This window comes from Narcine bancroftii, chromosome 10, assembly GCF_036971445.1.
Source record: "Narcine bancroftii isolate sNarBan1 chromosome 10, sNarBan1.hap1, whole genome shotgun sequence".
NCBI classification, from domain to species: domain Eukaryota; kingdom Metazoa; phylum Chordata; class Chondrichthyes; order Torpediniformes; family Narcinidae; genus Narcine; species Narcine bancroftii.
In genome coordinates this window covers 14,141,733-14,157,665 of record NC_091478.1, presented here as the reverse complement: position 1 = coordinate 14,157,665, position 15,933 = coordinate 14,141,733, and the positions used below count along the sequence as shown (strand labels likewise).

The 15,933-nt window shown below is 40.3% G+C and overlaps 1 protein-coding gene across 3 annotated transcripts in view; it reads right to left on the bottom strand.

The window, feature by feature from the left end:
* The window catches only part of LOC138744188 (hyaluronan-binding protein 2-like), a 62,552-nt gene that overhangs the window by 20,973 nt on the left and 25,646 nt on the right, over nt 1–15,933 (bottom strand). For 2 of the 3 annotated variants that reach the window (XM_069899950.1, XM_069899951.1), the window contains 2 exons: nt 6,543–6,659; nt 1,904–2,020 (listed from right to left, as the gene is read on the bottom strand). In XM_069899950.1, the coding sequence (XP_069756051.1) occupies nt 1,904–2,020; nt 6,543–6,659 (234 nt within the window). The remainder of the gene's footprint in view (nt 1–1,903; nt 2,021–6,542; nt 6,660–15,933) is intronic. The other variant, XM_069899953.1, reaches the window with a different exon arrangement.

Below are 15,933 nucleotides of genomic sequence, written 5' to 3'. Positions count from 1 at the left end.
GTTACACATGTGTAATGCAGTAGTTTTATGATCAACTGTGCAGCCAAAATAGGGTGTTGATAGATTCAAAGTATTTGAAACTTTGGAATGGTTTGTATTTTGAAATTATTGCTGGCAATACCAATGAACCTTAAGATGTTTTGTCTTATTTTAATGGTTCCCTGGGGGTGGGGGTTAAACCAACCCCTTGAATGTTTCTTCCTCATGTCAAAGCCCTCTATTTGAAGACCACATTAAATATTTGCCCTCTAATTACTTCACTGGGCTATAGAATGTTCTGAAGAAGACATGGCAGCTTTTTACATTTCTAGAGTGAAGGTCTATGTCAATGGATCCGATGCATCAATGTTGAGATTACTGTGGAAGGATTATTTCCACTCACTAAAGCCCGTTTTTTTCTAATGACAACAAAGGTTTGGCTTCCTGAACACTTTTGGGTGTAATTTATGGATTTGTTGATCCCAAAAATCACCTTAACATTTTCCTATCATGTACCATTTTTAGGATTTAACCTATTTTTTCTGTGATTTCCTGTCATATTTTAAGTCTACTTCAAGTGTACAAAAACACAAAGTGCAACATGTTATTGAAAATTTATTTTCCACAGTTGCACTAGGAATTCTTCCCTGCTGATCTTGATGCAATCGGTGAAGAACATGGAAAAGGTTTCACTAGGTCATTGCGACCATGGGAAAGCGGTGTCAGGGCAACTGGAATCCGTCAGTGCTGGCTGACTATTGTTGGACACTGACATGAGAGACATCGGAAGCCGAGTACAAATGAAAATCAGTGGTAAAACATTTTTTGTTCCCTTGAACTAACATAATGTATCAGCATCATTTAATAAAAGTTAACTTAATGTTTCTCCAACTTCCCACGTGATGCAACGAATCTGAAATTATCTTTGTGTTCAAGTTGTCTAACATAATCCCCATTATTTTTTCAGGAAGCAAACCTTTTGAAAAAATTGTTGTCCAGTGTAATTTTATCATCCATATTTCCAAGATGTAAATTTTAAATAGGTTGATACACTGGAACATTTTTACAGGGTTAATAGATAATGTTTTTAACTCTGGATGGAAAATCACAGTAATGGAAATGTTAAATAGAACATTGCTGGAATAAGGATTGTCATTGGTGATGTAATGAAATTATTCAAGATTCACCAAGCTGCTTGGATCAAACTGACGGCAGGTCTCTTTGTTGGATTTTACAAGGATCCTATTCTGTATAAACAATAAGCAGCAGGGCAAAGAAGCTTGTATCTATAGCTATTCACAAAGATGGATGGAGTTCGAGAGCCATGAGGCAATGCTGCAGCTACATAAGTCATCAGTTAGGCCCCACTTGGAATATTGCATTCATTTCTGGTCAACTCATTACAGAAAAGAGAGGATGCAAAGGAGATTTACAAGGCTATTGCCTGGATTGGAGGTTGAGTGAACTTGCTCTTTCCTTCTTGGAGGGACAGAGGATGAGGGGTGGTCTGTAAGAGGTGCATAAGATAATGAGAGGCATTGATTATGTGGATGGCCAGAGGTTCCCCCCCCCCACCCCCACCCCAACCCAGGGGTTGATGAATGTGAAAGGGTATAGCTTTAAGGTGCTTGAGAGTAAGTACAGCAGGATGTAAGAGGTACAGTCTTCCACACAGAAAAAGAATATACTGCCGGCAATTGTGGTGGAAGCAGGTGCAATAGGAGTCTATTAAGAGTCTATTATGTGAAACTGAGAAAAATGCAAGGTTATGCAATGGGAAAATTCTAGGCCATGGGTGGAGCAGGTTATTAGATGGGCACAACATTGTGGGCCGAAGGGCCTGTGCAGTGCTGTAGATTTCTATATTCTATGACACATGCCGAACAGAAATATCAGACCCAATTAGTATAATAAATAATATTACCAATTTCGCATAGCTCTCCTCTGAATGATCCAGGGCAGATGCAGGTGAAGGTCTTTTGCTTCCGAGCTCTACATGTAGCTCCATTTTTACAAGGATTCGGGTTACAAGGTGCAGTTGCTTAAAAGACAAGATTGTCAAAAGTTATTTATTGTGAGTAAAGAAAGATCATTGAGAAAGCAAAACTCAAAAGTTAAAAAAAAATGGAAAAAGCTGAACACATCATGCACTTGCTGAAAGTCCCATGAACACGTTCGAGGAGGAACAGTGATACACCTAAAAACCTGGAGGGAGAGACTTTAATACAATTGAAAGAAGTAAAATGGAAAAACAGAACATTAACAGGTCAGTGTTTAATGACAATTGCAAGGAAAGACGGATTCAAATTAAATATATGAAAATAGGTATTAAAAATCCTAGAAATGAAACTACGTGGGAAGGCCTGTCCAGCTTACAAACTCAAGGGGAATGAAGGTAACTCATAACAAAAGGGAAATATGGGAAAAAGGGAGCGAAGTCAGTCATTATTGAGATAGAAGATGGATGCAAGAAAATCAAGAAGATGGCTGAGATTTTAATTTACAAAAACCATTGCTCAGACCAGAAATCAAACAAAGAGCAGCTGAAAGACAAAATATTGTTCCCAAGATGATTCTGCCTAACTGAAAATAAACACCTTTAGGAATGAGTGAAAAGAAAAAGTTAAGTCAAAACCTTGGATGTTTATTGGTGTAATGAAAGGCACTTAATTCTTTCTGTGTTTGGAGTAGTCTAAACATCAGCCACAGGCATCATGTCAGGGAATGGATGGGCATTCTTTACATCAAGTGCTCGCGTTTATCAGAGCAACATCTGCAGCCCAGCAGGAGGCCATTTGGCTCAGCATACCTGTGTTGGCTTTTTTAATTTAGGCATACAGCTTGGGAACAGGCCATTTTGGTCCACAAGCCCAATTTACACCCCATTGACCTATACCTCCGGTACAGTGAGGGAGGGAACCGGAGCCCCTGGAGAGAACACACGCAGATACGGGGAGAACGTACAAACTCCTTACAGAGAGCGTGGGATTCGAACCCTGGTCCCGGTCACTGGTGCTGTAAAGGTGTTGTGCTAACTACTGCACCAACCGTGGTGAGGTGAGTTACATATTCCTGCTTTTTATCTTTCATCTTATCTTTGTTTGCTTAAAAATTTCCCAAATCCCTTTTAATATTATTTATGGAGACAACGTCCATTGTCATTTCTTGCTGAGCCCTCTAGATCTCCATGACTCTAAGTTAAAAATGTTCTTCTCATTTCCTTCTCGATCTTTTGTTATTGGTTTTGAACTGATGATCTCCAAGGTTAATCTATCTGATGGAGGGAATCATCTTTTTTAATTCACTTTATCAAAGTCTTTCAATGAGTTAACCCTCCATTAGATCACAGGTTTGTTTTCAACATAAACAGAATCAGAATCAGGATTTATTGTCATGAACAGTCATGAAATTCAGTGTTTGCAGAGGCGTCAGAGAAAATATTCATGTCATAAGCATCTTACGACATTATGATAAAAAAATAAAATATAATAAAATAATAATAATATTAGTGCATGAAAAGTAAGGCAATGTCTTTGATTCATTAATTATTCAGGAATCTGATGGGGAACAAGCTGTCCTTGTGCCCCTTTAGATTCCTGTACCTTTTCCTCGATGGTAGCAGAGTGAAGAGGGCATGGCCTGGGTGGTGGGGGTCTTTGAGGATAGAGGCTGCTTTTTGAAGACACCACCTCATGTAAATGTCCTGAATAGAGTGAAATCCGGTGCCTGTGGTGTCGCAGGCCGAGTTAACAACCCTCTGGAGTTTATTCTTGTCCTGAGAGTTGGTGCCTCCATATCAGGTAGTGATGCAACCTCCCAGAATGCTCTCCATGGTCCAGAAGATTTTGAGAGTCTTCAGACACCTCACAAAGTATAGCCTTTGGCAAGCCTTCATTGTGATTGAATCAACTTGGAGGGTCCAGGACAGATCCTCAGATGCTGACACACAGGAATTTGAAGTTCTGAACCTCTCCACTACTGAACCCTCGATGAGGACTGGGTCATGATCCCCTGACTTCCTTCTGAAGTCCACAATCATCTCCTTGGTTTTGCTGACATTGAGTGCAAGGTTGTTGTCGTTACACCATTCAACGAGCTGATCTATCTCCCTCCTGTACGCTTCCTCATTGCCATTTGTGATTCTGTTGACAACTGTAGTGTCATTGGCAAACTTGTAGATGGCATTGGAATTGTGCCTGGCCACATGGTCATGGGTATATAACGAGTAGAGCAGTGGATGCATCCTTGGTGTGTGCCTGTGTTGATAATCAGTGAGGAGAAGACATTGTTTCCAATTCATACTGACTGTGGCCTACCTGATGAGAAAGTCAAGGATTCAGTTGCAGAGTGGGGTACAGAGGCCTTGAGTTTGTAGCTTCTTGACCAGCACTGAGGGAGTTGGAGGCCGAGCTTTAGTCGATGGAGAGCAGCCATATGTGTGAACTGCTCTTTTCGAGGTGATCCAGAGCTGAGTGGAGAGCTACCATTTCCAATTTCTTACAGCTAAAGTACTTCATCCTTGCAAACATATTTGTTGTAGAACATAAAACATTACCATACAGTTCAGGGCATTCAGGCCTCAATGTTGTGCCAATCTATATATTCCTACCAAAAACAAAACAAAGCCCTTCCTACCTTGTAACCATTTTTTTCTTTCATCTATGTGCATGTCTAAGAGGGATGACCCTAATATTAAATGACCCTAATATTCCAGCTTCCCTCACCATTCCTGGCAAGACCTTCCAGGCATCCACAACTCTCTGTGTAAATACCTTACCCCTAATGTCTCCCCTAAATTCTCCTCCCTTCACTCATCCATTCTGGGTATCTTGCTGCAGGGAGACAACTTGTAATCAGTGAGATTAAGGTACATGGTTGGAGTGGTCTCTCCTCATTGTGGATGTAAAGTACCGCGACACCCTGCTCTTGCTAATCAATGTGTGCTTCTCACCCATGCAAAGTGAAAGGCTGGCCCTCTTCTAGCAGCCTCCACTGTTGCTGGTGACATCCAGGCTGGTCGTTCTGGGCAGTGACTTCAACTGCATCATTGATGCCGCTGGATGATCTGGTGGTGCCGACAGATCGGACAACACCTTCAGACTCCTGATGGACATGGTAAAGGATGCATAGCTGTGCGATGCTTTCAGCAGACCTGCAGATGGAACACATCTGCAGCCCACCTGGTTGAGATTGGAGGGTTCAACCTGGTCTTGGATAGACTTTGTGTTTAGAACCATTGACATTACGGTGTGTTCTTATCTCACCACTATCTCCTTCGCACCACCTGTCACCTACAGGAGGACAAGAAGGTGGGCAGGGGAAAGTGAAAGTTGACTATGATGTTGCTGACCCCAGCAAATGTAGTGGAACTAAAGAAGGAGTACACTGGTTGGAGAACCATGAACCCCTTCTTTGACTCCCCAGTGAACTGGTGGGTAGTGACCAAGGAGAATGTCAAGAGATTTTTTTTATCCACAAGGGTTTTCGGAGAGCAAGTCAGAGGAAGAGGGAACTAACTCAACTCCAGACAGATCTGCAGTTGAGAGAGGTGGATGTGGGAGAGGAAATCTGAGAGTTGAAGAGCCGGCAAGCCACACTTTTCACCTTAATCCTCCAAGATCATTCTCCGATCCTGACTCAGCACAGTGGAGCAGGATAAGATGTGCTCACACTTCTTCTTGCAAAAGATTCACCGAGTGAGCTCTGTGATCCACTGCTTTAAGGATGGTGGTCACATCCTCGCAGACAGAGATATAGAGGATCAGCAGATCCTTTTACGCCGAACTCCAAGGCTGCAGATCAAATGGCCTCCCAAAACTCTGTGTCCTCTATCTTGGAAGTCTTAGACAACAGCAAGCAGGAGAGTCTGGACCAGGAAATACCCTGGGGCAGCTGATGGACTCCATCAGTTCCTTTGAGTCAGGTAAATCTCCCACAGGTGATGGCTTACCGGCTGAGTTCTGTGGGTCTGGACGAGCCCAGGCTTTCTGGTAGTATACAATGCTATACTCCTGGTCGGCAGCATGTCAGACTCCATGAGGGAGGGCATCATTTCCCTCATCTTGAAACAGAAAGGGGTGTTGGAGAACCATATTATTGTTAAATGTAGACTTCAAAATCCTGTCCAATTCCTGGTGTAAATAGGGAATTCATGTAACAACCCACAGTGATGGAAATGTATGGCTACGAAACTAGTAGTGGGAAGAGACTTTTGAATGGTTTTACTTTTGTACATAATTTATTGTGGATAAAGTCTACTTTTGGTTAAAAATATTATTAGTTACAAGGTAGAGATTCTACACCCAAAGATTATTGAATTGCTCTGTTTATAATTTAGTGCATGCTGCTTTGATTAGCTACGTTACAAATTGTCCCATAATGATTTTCCATTGACATCATTGAGGTTCCATCCATAATAGGCAGCTAATCTCCTCCTCTCATTTCTCCCCATGCAAACCTACACCTGGATCGTCAAACTGTAAATGGGATATATCACATTGGTGCTGTGTTGTTCATTTTTAGGCTTTAAAAGATTAATTGATTCATCATAAAGTAAATCTTACCTTTTTTGCATGAAGGTAATACATATGGGTGTTTGCATCTACATTTGAAGTATGGTGGGTTGGCCAGGATAATACAGTCTCCATTTTTGCATGCAGTTTTCTTACAAGGATTATTTACTAAAACAAAAAAATACAGAATGTAGCATAATGTTCTCGTTCAGTTATCAGTAATTATAGGTTTATATCAGCAGATGAATGATTAAATTAGTTTCATTGCACTTATTTTTAATTACTACCATCCAAAAGATAAATTGTACTAATAGTACAGAGAAGGTATTTGAATTCCAAGCATATAAAAATATTAATAGTTTTTATTCCCTCCTTTTCTCTTCTCCTCTCTGCCTCCCACCTTTTTTTTCAGGTTCCTCCTTGATTTTTTTCCAACATCTTCTCCCCATTTGTTCAATATCGAGGTCCATTGATGGCCACCAGACATGCATACATGCCAAAGCTTTCATTCGAACCATCCCTGATTACGGTGGGGCTCTGATAACAGGGCAGCCTCCCATTTCGCAGGAAGGATCGTCCTGGTCCCCCATAATAAACAACCTTCGTCAATGGATATTTCACTGCGTCGTGTATAATAAGGTTTCAGTTTGGGCCACTCATTTGATCAACACTGTCTTGCTTGTTGTCTTCTGGATCAGTTTCACCATAGACTCTTTTGCTTCCCCTGGCACATCCATCTCAGAATTCTGCATTTATCTTTACTAACCTTTTTAACTTCAGACCAATTAATAGTCTACTGGCAGGCATTTAGCATATCCATCTCAGAATTCTGCATTTGTCTTTACTAACCTTTTTAACTTCAGACCAATTAATAGTCTACTGGCAGGCATTTAGCATATATTTGTTCCAAATGGTTGTTTTGGTAAATTCCATGTTATAACTAGATGGAGCATTCTCCATATTTGTGGTTGAATTTCACTGACAGATTTCAAACCTGGCTTTCAAGCCTCACCTGGCTTGATGTCCCTTTGTTCCTATGTTGTTCCATGAATTGCACCATCTTATTTGATTTTCTGAACCTCCTTCAGAAGAATTGAGAGAGGTAATGTGGGAGAGGGGAAAGATGTTAAGGGTAGGGTTATTCCCTCTATTGAGGAATCAACTATTTGTAAACAGTAGGGGAAAAAAATTAGCCATTGCAGGGTTTGAAAGGACCAGTCCTTAAGCAAAATGCTGGAAGACTAAATATAATAGAATGCTGAAGATGTATAGCACGTTTGGAGAAGGTAAGAGAGTTGAGTAAAACACGTAGATACTGTGATTGAAGTAAAACACAATGCTGGAGAAACTTGGGTCAAACTGTGTACTTCATATAGCAAAGATACATAAACCAATATTTTGGGCTTGATCCCTTCATCAAGGTATTTGGCCGTGGGAGAGAGTCCGGGTGAGCTCATGACCATAGAGTTTGAAAGAAGCAGGGGTTACAGATGGGGAGCAGTGAGAGAGAAAATCTCACAGAACTCCCTTCAGAGAGTGAAGGAGAACCTCTTCAGGGTAAGCATCCCGCGAAGAGTTTTGTAGTAGACAGGAATAAAACACGAAAGTCTGCACACACCTTGATGAAGGGCTCAAGCCTGGAATGTTGTTCATGTATCTTTCTCTTGGCTGTCTAAAGTACATTGTTTGACCAGCTGAGTTTAGAATCAGAATCCAAATTTATTGTCATGAACAAGTCACAAAATTTAGTGTTTTAAGGCAGCATCACAGGGAAAACATTCTCATGCACCACCTTTCGACAAGAAATAAGCTTTAAAAAATAGCGCATGAGAAAATAAGGCAGTTCATTAATTATCCAGGAATCTGATGGCAGTGGGGAGAAAGCTGTCCTTGTGCAGCTGAGTGCCTGTCTTGAGGCTCCTGCACCTTTTTCCTGAAGGTAGCAAAGAATAGAGGGTGTGGCCTGGGTGGTGGTGGGTCTTCGAGGATAGAGGCTGCTTTTTTAAGACACCAGCTCTTATAGATGTCCTTGATGGAGTGAAGTCTGGTGCCTGTGATGTCACAGGCCGAGTTAACAACCCTCTGGAGTTTATTCTTGTCCCGAGAGTTGGCACCTCCTTGCCAGACAGTGATGCAACCAGCCAGAATGCTCTCCATGGTCCACCTGCAGAGGTTTTCGTAGTGTTTGGTGACATATTGAATTTCCTCAAACACCTCACGAAGTATAGCTGCTGGCGAGCCTTCTTCATTATTGCATCAACATGGAGGCTCCAGGACAGATTCTTGGAAATGTTGACACCCAGGAATTTAAAGTTCTTGACTCTCTCTACTACTGAGCCCTCGATGAGAACTGGGTCGTGTTCCTCCTGAAGCCCATAATCATCTCCTTGGTTTGGCTAATGTTGAGCACAAGGTTGTTGGTGTGACATCACTCAACATGCTGATCTATTTCCCGCCTGTACAGTTCCTCATTGTCATTTGTGATTCTGCCAACAACTGTGGTGTGATTGACATTGGAATTGTGCCTGGCCCCACAGTCATGGGTGCATAATAAGTAGAGCAGTGGACTAAGCCTGCATCCTTGGGGTGTGTCTGTGTTAATAATCAGTGAGGAGGAGACGTTTCCAATTCATGCTGACTGTGGCCTTCTGATGAGAAAGTCAAGATCCAGTTGTGGAGGGGGTTGTGGGGAGGGGAATGCAGAGACCTAGAGTTTGTAACTTTTTGACCAGCACTGAGGTAATAATGGTGTTGAAGGCCAAGCTGTAGTTAATGAAGAGCAGCCATAAGTATGAGTTTCTGTTTTTGAGGTGATCCAGAGCTGAGTGGGGAGCCAGCGATATTGCATCTGGTGTGGAGCAATTGTGACAAGAGGTGAATTGCAGTGGATCTAGGTCTTTGCTTAGGTATGTGTTAATTCTGTCCATGACCAGACAGTAAAATTTAGTGCTGCTGGATGATAGTCGTTGAGGCAGCTCACTCTACTCTTCTTGGGCACCAGGATGATTGATGCCCTTTTGAAGCAGATGGGACCCTCTGTCTGCAGCAATGAGAAGCTGAAAATCTCCGTGAACAGTCCGGCAAGTTGGTTGGCGCAGATTTTCAGTATCCTGTCAGGTACGCAGTCAGGGTCTAATGCCTTGCAAGGGTTCATCCTCTTAAATTATGTTCTGACGTCGTCCTCAGAGACAGGTATCACAGGGTCCTCAGCCTTTGCAGAGATTCTAGTCAGCACTGTTTGGTTCTCTTTCTCAAAGCGGGTTTTTGGCTCATCAGGTAATGAAGGTACACACCCGTCTATGTGTGTTCACTCTTGGTTTGTAGGCTGTAATGACCTGCACTCCCTCTCATAGCTGGCATGTTTCTGTCTCTGTCTCTTTCTCCAGTGTGTATTTTTATTTTAAAGTAAAAGAGTTAATATTTCAGGTCAAAGCACATGGTAAAAGTATGTCCAATGGATGTTCATCTAACTCTGTTCTCCCACAGGTGCTTCCTTTATTAATATTGAAATTCCACATCCAAAAATACAGTGTACATACGGATATATGTCACAAATCAAGAAGATTGTCCCATTCCCAGGTTTTTAAAAAATTTTATCTGAGGGAGCCTCTGTTATTCCCAAAATTCCTGGGTGTCAGCCACAGGTGTTCTGGTGCATGTTCACAACCTTTTGTTTCTATTTTGGAAGTTCTTGTGTTATGGTTTTAATTCCTGCTGAAACAATTTCCAGAAAGCCTCTATTTGCTGTGCTCCACCATTTCTGACAGAGCAGTGACACGAACATCATCTCAACTCCCCTGTCCCAATAACTGGATTTGCAGATGCAAGCTGAGATTCCCCCTTACAGCAAATTCTGCCTGAATTATCAGTATGCAAGCAGCAGAAAAAAAGCATTAGGATTTTTTCATCAAAAAGAATGGATGATGTCATGTTAATCAGATTGTTCATGTTCAATCTTATTTATATACTACTAGAATAAGTATCTCCACAGAAAACATTACTTGAGAGCAGGTAGAACAAGAAAAATCCGTCTCAAGAGGACTTTCCAAGTAGTAGTTCATTAGTTGAATAACACTTCAAAATGCCCAGAAGCCATCAGAGATCCTATATTAATTCATATTTCTTCATTAATTCATCTTCCTTATTATCTCATGTTAGGTAGCTGGGCAGCCTACACATGATTTTACAGTTCACTGTGGGCCCTTTTGGCAGCAGCTATATCCTTGGAGACAGCAACAATGTGTTTCCTCACAACACTTTCTTCATGAAATGTTGTTCCCTTATTCAGAAACGGCAGCAAGGATGAGCCTGGAAATAAGAGGCCAGTGAGGCTCGCAACAGTAATTAGAGCCAAAAAAAATCTGAAGGGACCGAGTTTGAATTCGCTTAGAAAGGCAGGGATTTACTTAGGGTCACTGTGGTTTTGTATAGAAGAAATCCTGCCCTTCAGATTGAATTGAGGTAACTGAGAACATTAAGGAAGGTATGGTATACATGACAAGGTTCTGTGGGGTAGGTTGGTCCAGGAAGTTACATCACCCAGGATCTGAAATGCGACGACAAACTGGATCCAAAATCGGCTTGGAGATAGGAGGCAGAGGGTAATGTTTGAGAGGGGCCTTTAATTTTTTTTTAACAAACTTTATTTAAAATATAACAAAAACATAACATACAATACAACACACAACATTCATGAGAATATTGACAGGATTTCAAGGTTTGAGTTACAGGGAAAGGTTGTGCAGACTGGGGCTTTTTTCTCTGGATTGAGAGGGGACTTGATAGAGGAGTTTAAGATTTTAAAAGGGACAGACAGAGTAAACGTGGATAGGCTTTTTCAATTAAGAGTGGGGGAGATTCAAACTAGAGGGCATGGTTTAAGATTAAAGGGGGAAAATTATAAGGGGAACATGAGGGGAAATTTCTTTACGCAAAGGGTGGTGGGGATGTGGAATGAGCTTCGAGGCGGGATCATTGGTTACATTTAAGGAAAGACTAGATAGTTACATGGATAGGAGAGGACTGGAGGGGTATGGACCGGGTGCTGGTCAGTGGGACTAGGAGGGTGGGGATTTGCTACGGCATGGACTAGTAGGGCCGAACTGGCCTGTTCTCTGCTTTAAGTGGTTACATGGTTATATGGTTATAATATAGAAATAGTCAAAGGAAATTTTTTCATTAACACCCATCCCCCCCTCCCACCCCTACAGCCAGCTCCCTTAAGGGGAGCAAAAAAAATAAATTACATTAAAAAAATTATAAATGTTAACAACATTTCAAAGTATATCTAAATGCATATATTTCGAATACGGAGACCATTTACTAACAAAAGAAGAATAATTATCATGTAAAGTATAAGTAATTTTTTTCCATAACAACACATACTTTCAATTCATTATGGCAATGTCCTATATTAATCTCAGTATCATCTTTCCAAGTACTAGCAACACATTTACGCGCTACTGATAACACCAAACGTACAAAAGCAATTTAAATTTTATCCATTCCCATTCCCCTTAATGAATATAAATTTCCCAACAACAAAATCGTTGGATCTAACGGGAGTATAAAATTATATAATTTCTCCAAAACTACTTTAATTCCTTGCCAAAATGATTGAACTTTAACACAATTCCATAGAGCATGTAAAAAAGTTCCAATACGTGAACCACATCTAAAACAAGAATCCGAATTACTAAACCCATATTTTTTTAAACTTTTCCGGGGTCAAATATAATTGATGTAAAAAATTATAATTAACCATTCCATATCGCACCTTAGTCAATTTAATTACATTGTCTTGACACATATTCATCCAATCTTCTTCAGGGAAAATAAATACTATATCACTCTCCCATTTGAGTTGAGATTTCTCCCAATCTGGTTTATCCATACAATCTTGTAACAAATTATACATAACTAAAATATAACCCTTTTTCGGTATAGAGGAAATCAAAGATTCAAATCTCGACAAAGTAGGTAAAATCATCTCTCTACCATAATTATCTTTTATCAAAGCCCTAAGTTGATAATACGCAAACAAAGAATTTACAGGTATATCAAATCTTTCTCTCGTTTGGGTAAAAGAAAGAAATTGCCGCTCTACAAAACAATCCAGTATTGTCTTTATACCTTTAGAATCCCAAATCTTTAAATGATTGTTAAACATTGAAAAAAGAATAAGCTGATTATTATACAATGGAGTGAAAATTGATCATTTATTTTTCGACCCTAACACCCTGTTTTTTAAAATCCAAATCTTTAACAAATGTTTCAATATCAGCATTTCATATTGCTGTAACAAAATCAAATTCCAACAAAATATAAATTCATGTATCTCAACCCTAGAAATACACACCATCTCCACTTTAGCCCAGCTAGGAGGCTGATCTAAATCCATCAATCTACTAATAAACTTCAACTGGGCCACTTCATAATAATCTTGAAAATGTGGTAATTGTAGTCCGCCCAATGTATACTTCCATTTAAGTCTATGCAACACCACTCGAGCTAATTTACTTTCCATAAAAACTCTCGCACTGCTTTATTCAAATCTTGAAAAAAGCTCTCAGAAGGTAAACAAGGTGGTGACTAAAATAAATATTGAATTCAAGGAAAAATATTCATTTTAATACAATTAACCTGACCAATCAAAGTTAATAGAAGATCTTTCCACTTAATCAAATCTGCTTTAATCCGTCTTAATATAGGTACATAATTTAATTGATATAATGATTGATAATTTGTATCCATAAACACACCAAAATATTTAATTTTACTTGTCCACCTTAATTTTGTAATAATTTTAAATTTAGAATAATCTCCCACTCCAACTGGTAAAATTTCACTTTTATTCCAATTAATTTTATATCACGATAATTCTACAAATTTCAACAAACAATTGTTTCAATGACCATTCCGGTTCCGTCAAATATACCAACACATCGTCCGCAAACAAATTAATTTTATATTCTTCATTCTTAACCCTCATCCCTCTAATTTTGTTATTTTGTCTAATAACCTGAGACAACAGTTCTATTATCAATACAAATAGGGCTGGTGACAATGGGCAGCCCTGTCGAGTTGAACGAGTCAATTTAAATGGTAAAGAAATCTGTCAATTTGTCACCACACTAGCAATCGGGTTTGTATATAAAGCCTTAACCCAACCAATAAAAAAAGGGCCAAATTTAAATTTCTCTAACACTTTAAATAAAAAATCCCACTCAACCCTATGAAAAGCTTTTTCTGCATCTAATGCAACCACCATAGGATGGTTAGGTTGTTTTTGATATGCATTGACCAAAGTAATTAATTGAAATATATTGTCTGATGCATTTCTATTCTTAATAAAACCTGTTTGATCAATGTGTACCAATTTAGGCAAATATTTAGCAAGTCTATTAGCTAATACTTTTGCTATAATTTTATAATCCACATTTAATAAAGAGATTCTTCTTCTTTGGCTTGGCTTCGCGGACGAAGATTTATGGAGGGGGTAAAAAGTCCACGTCAGCTGCAGGCTCGTTTGTGGCTGACAAGTCCGATGCGGGACAGGCAGACACGGTTGCAGCGGTTGCAGGGGAAAATTGGTTGGTTGGGGTTGGGTGTTGGGTTTTTCCTCCTTTGCCTTTTGTCAGTGAGGTGGGCTCTGCGGTCTTCTTCAAAGGAGGTTGCTGCCCGCCAAACTGTGAGGCGCCAAGATGCACGGTTTGAGGCGTTATCAGCCCACTGGCGGTGGTCAATGTGGCAGGCACCAAGAGATTTCTTTAGGCAGTCCTTGTACCTTTTCTTTGGTGCACCTCTGTCACGGTGGCCAGTGGAGAGCTCGCCATATAACACGATCTTGGGAAGGCGATGGTCCTCCATTCTGGAGACGTGACCCATCCAGCGCAGCTGGATCTTCAGCAGCGTGGACTCGATGCTGTCGACCTCTGCCATCTCGAGTACTTCGACGTTAGGGATGAAAGCGCTCCAATGGATGTTGAGGATGGAGCGGAGACAACGCTGGTGGAAGCGTTCTAGGAGCCGTAGGTGGTGCCGGTAGAGGACCCATGATTCGGAGCCGAACAGGAGTGTGGGTATGACAACGGCTCTGTATACGCTTATCTTTGTGAGGTTTTTCAGTTGGTTGTTTTTCCAGACTCTTTTGTGTAGTCTTCCAAAGGCGCTATTTGCCTTGGCGAGTCTGTTGTCTATCTCATTGTCGATCCTTGCATCTGATGAAATGGTGCAGCCGAGATAGGTAAACTGGTTGATGCTGAACCAAGCCATGAAAGACCCGAACAATGAAGACGCTGTTTACATCCGGTACCGCACGGATGGCAGTCTCTTCAATCTGAGGCGCCTGCAAGCTCACACCAAGACACAAGAGAAACTTGTCCGTGAACTACTCTTTGCAGACGATGCTGCTTTAGTTGCCCATTCAGAGCCAGCTCTTCAGCGCTTGATGTCCTGCTTTGTGGAAACTGCCAAAATGTTTGGCCTGGAAGTCAGCCTGAAGAAAACTGAGGTCCTCCATCAGCCAGCTCCCCACCATGACTACCAGCCCCCCCACATCTCCATCGGGCACACAAAACTCAAAACGGTAATAAAGAGATAGGTCTATATGAAGACACTTTTAATGGACCTCTATCTTTTTTTGGAATGACAGTTATTAAAGCACTGGAACATGATTCTGGTAACTTCTGATCTTCACTAACTTGATTCAACACTTCTCCAAATTTATTAGAAAAATCATTATAAAATTCCACAGGGAATCCATCATCCCCTGGGGACTTTCCATTTGGCATTTCCTGAATAGCTTCCTTAATTTCAAAATCCGTAAATGGAGATTCCAGTTCCTGAGCACCATTTCCATCTAATACTGTTAACTTTAATTTAGATAAGTAAGAATCAATAGAACTATTATCCTGTTTCCCCTCAGAAGTATATAATTTTTGATAAAATGAATAAAACTGGTCATTAATTTCCTGAGGCTTATGTTATTATTGAATTCTTCTTAACAGCATTAATAGTCCAAGACACCTACTCGGCTTTCAATTGCCAGGCAAGTACCTTATGAGCAAGGGAACTCATAATAATGTTGTTTAGATCGATTACTTAAGCGCTCAAACTGATAAGTTTGTAAAGTATTATAATGTAATTTCAACCTCTCTAATATAACTTTTTTATCTTCTGTTACCTTTCTGAAAATCCTTCTCTAACTCAGCAATCTTATTTTCTAACTCTAAACTTTCTGCCATATATTGTTTCTTAACTTTCATAGAATAACTAATGATCTGCCCTCTCAAATAAGCTTTTAAAGCATCCCATATTACAAAATGGCTATCCACAGAATTAACATTTTCAGTCAAAAATAAAGAAATCTGCTCTTTAACAAAAGTAACAAACTCTGGTTTCTTCAATAACATTACATTAAACCTCCATCTAAATGACAGAT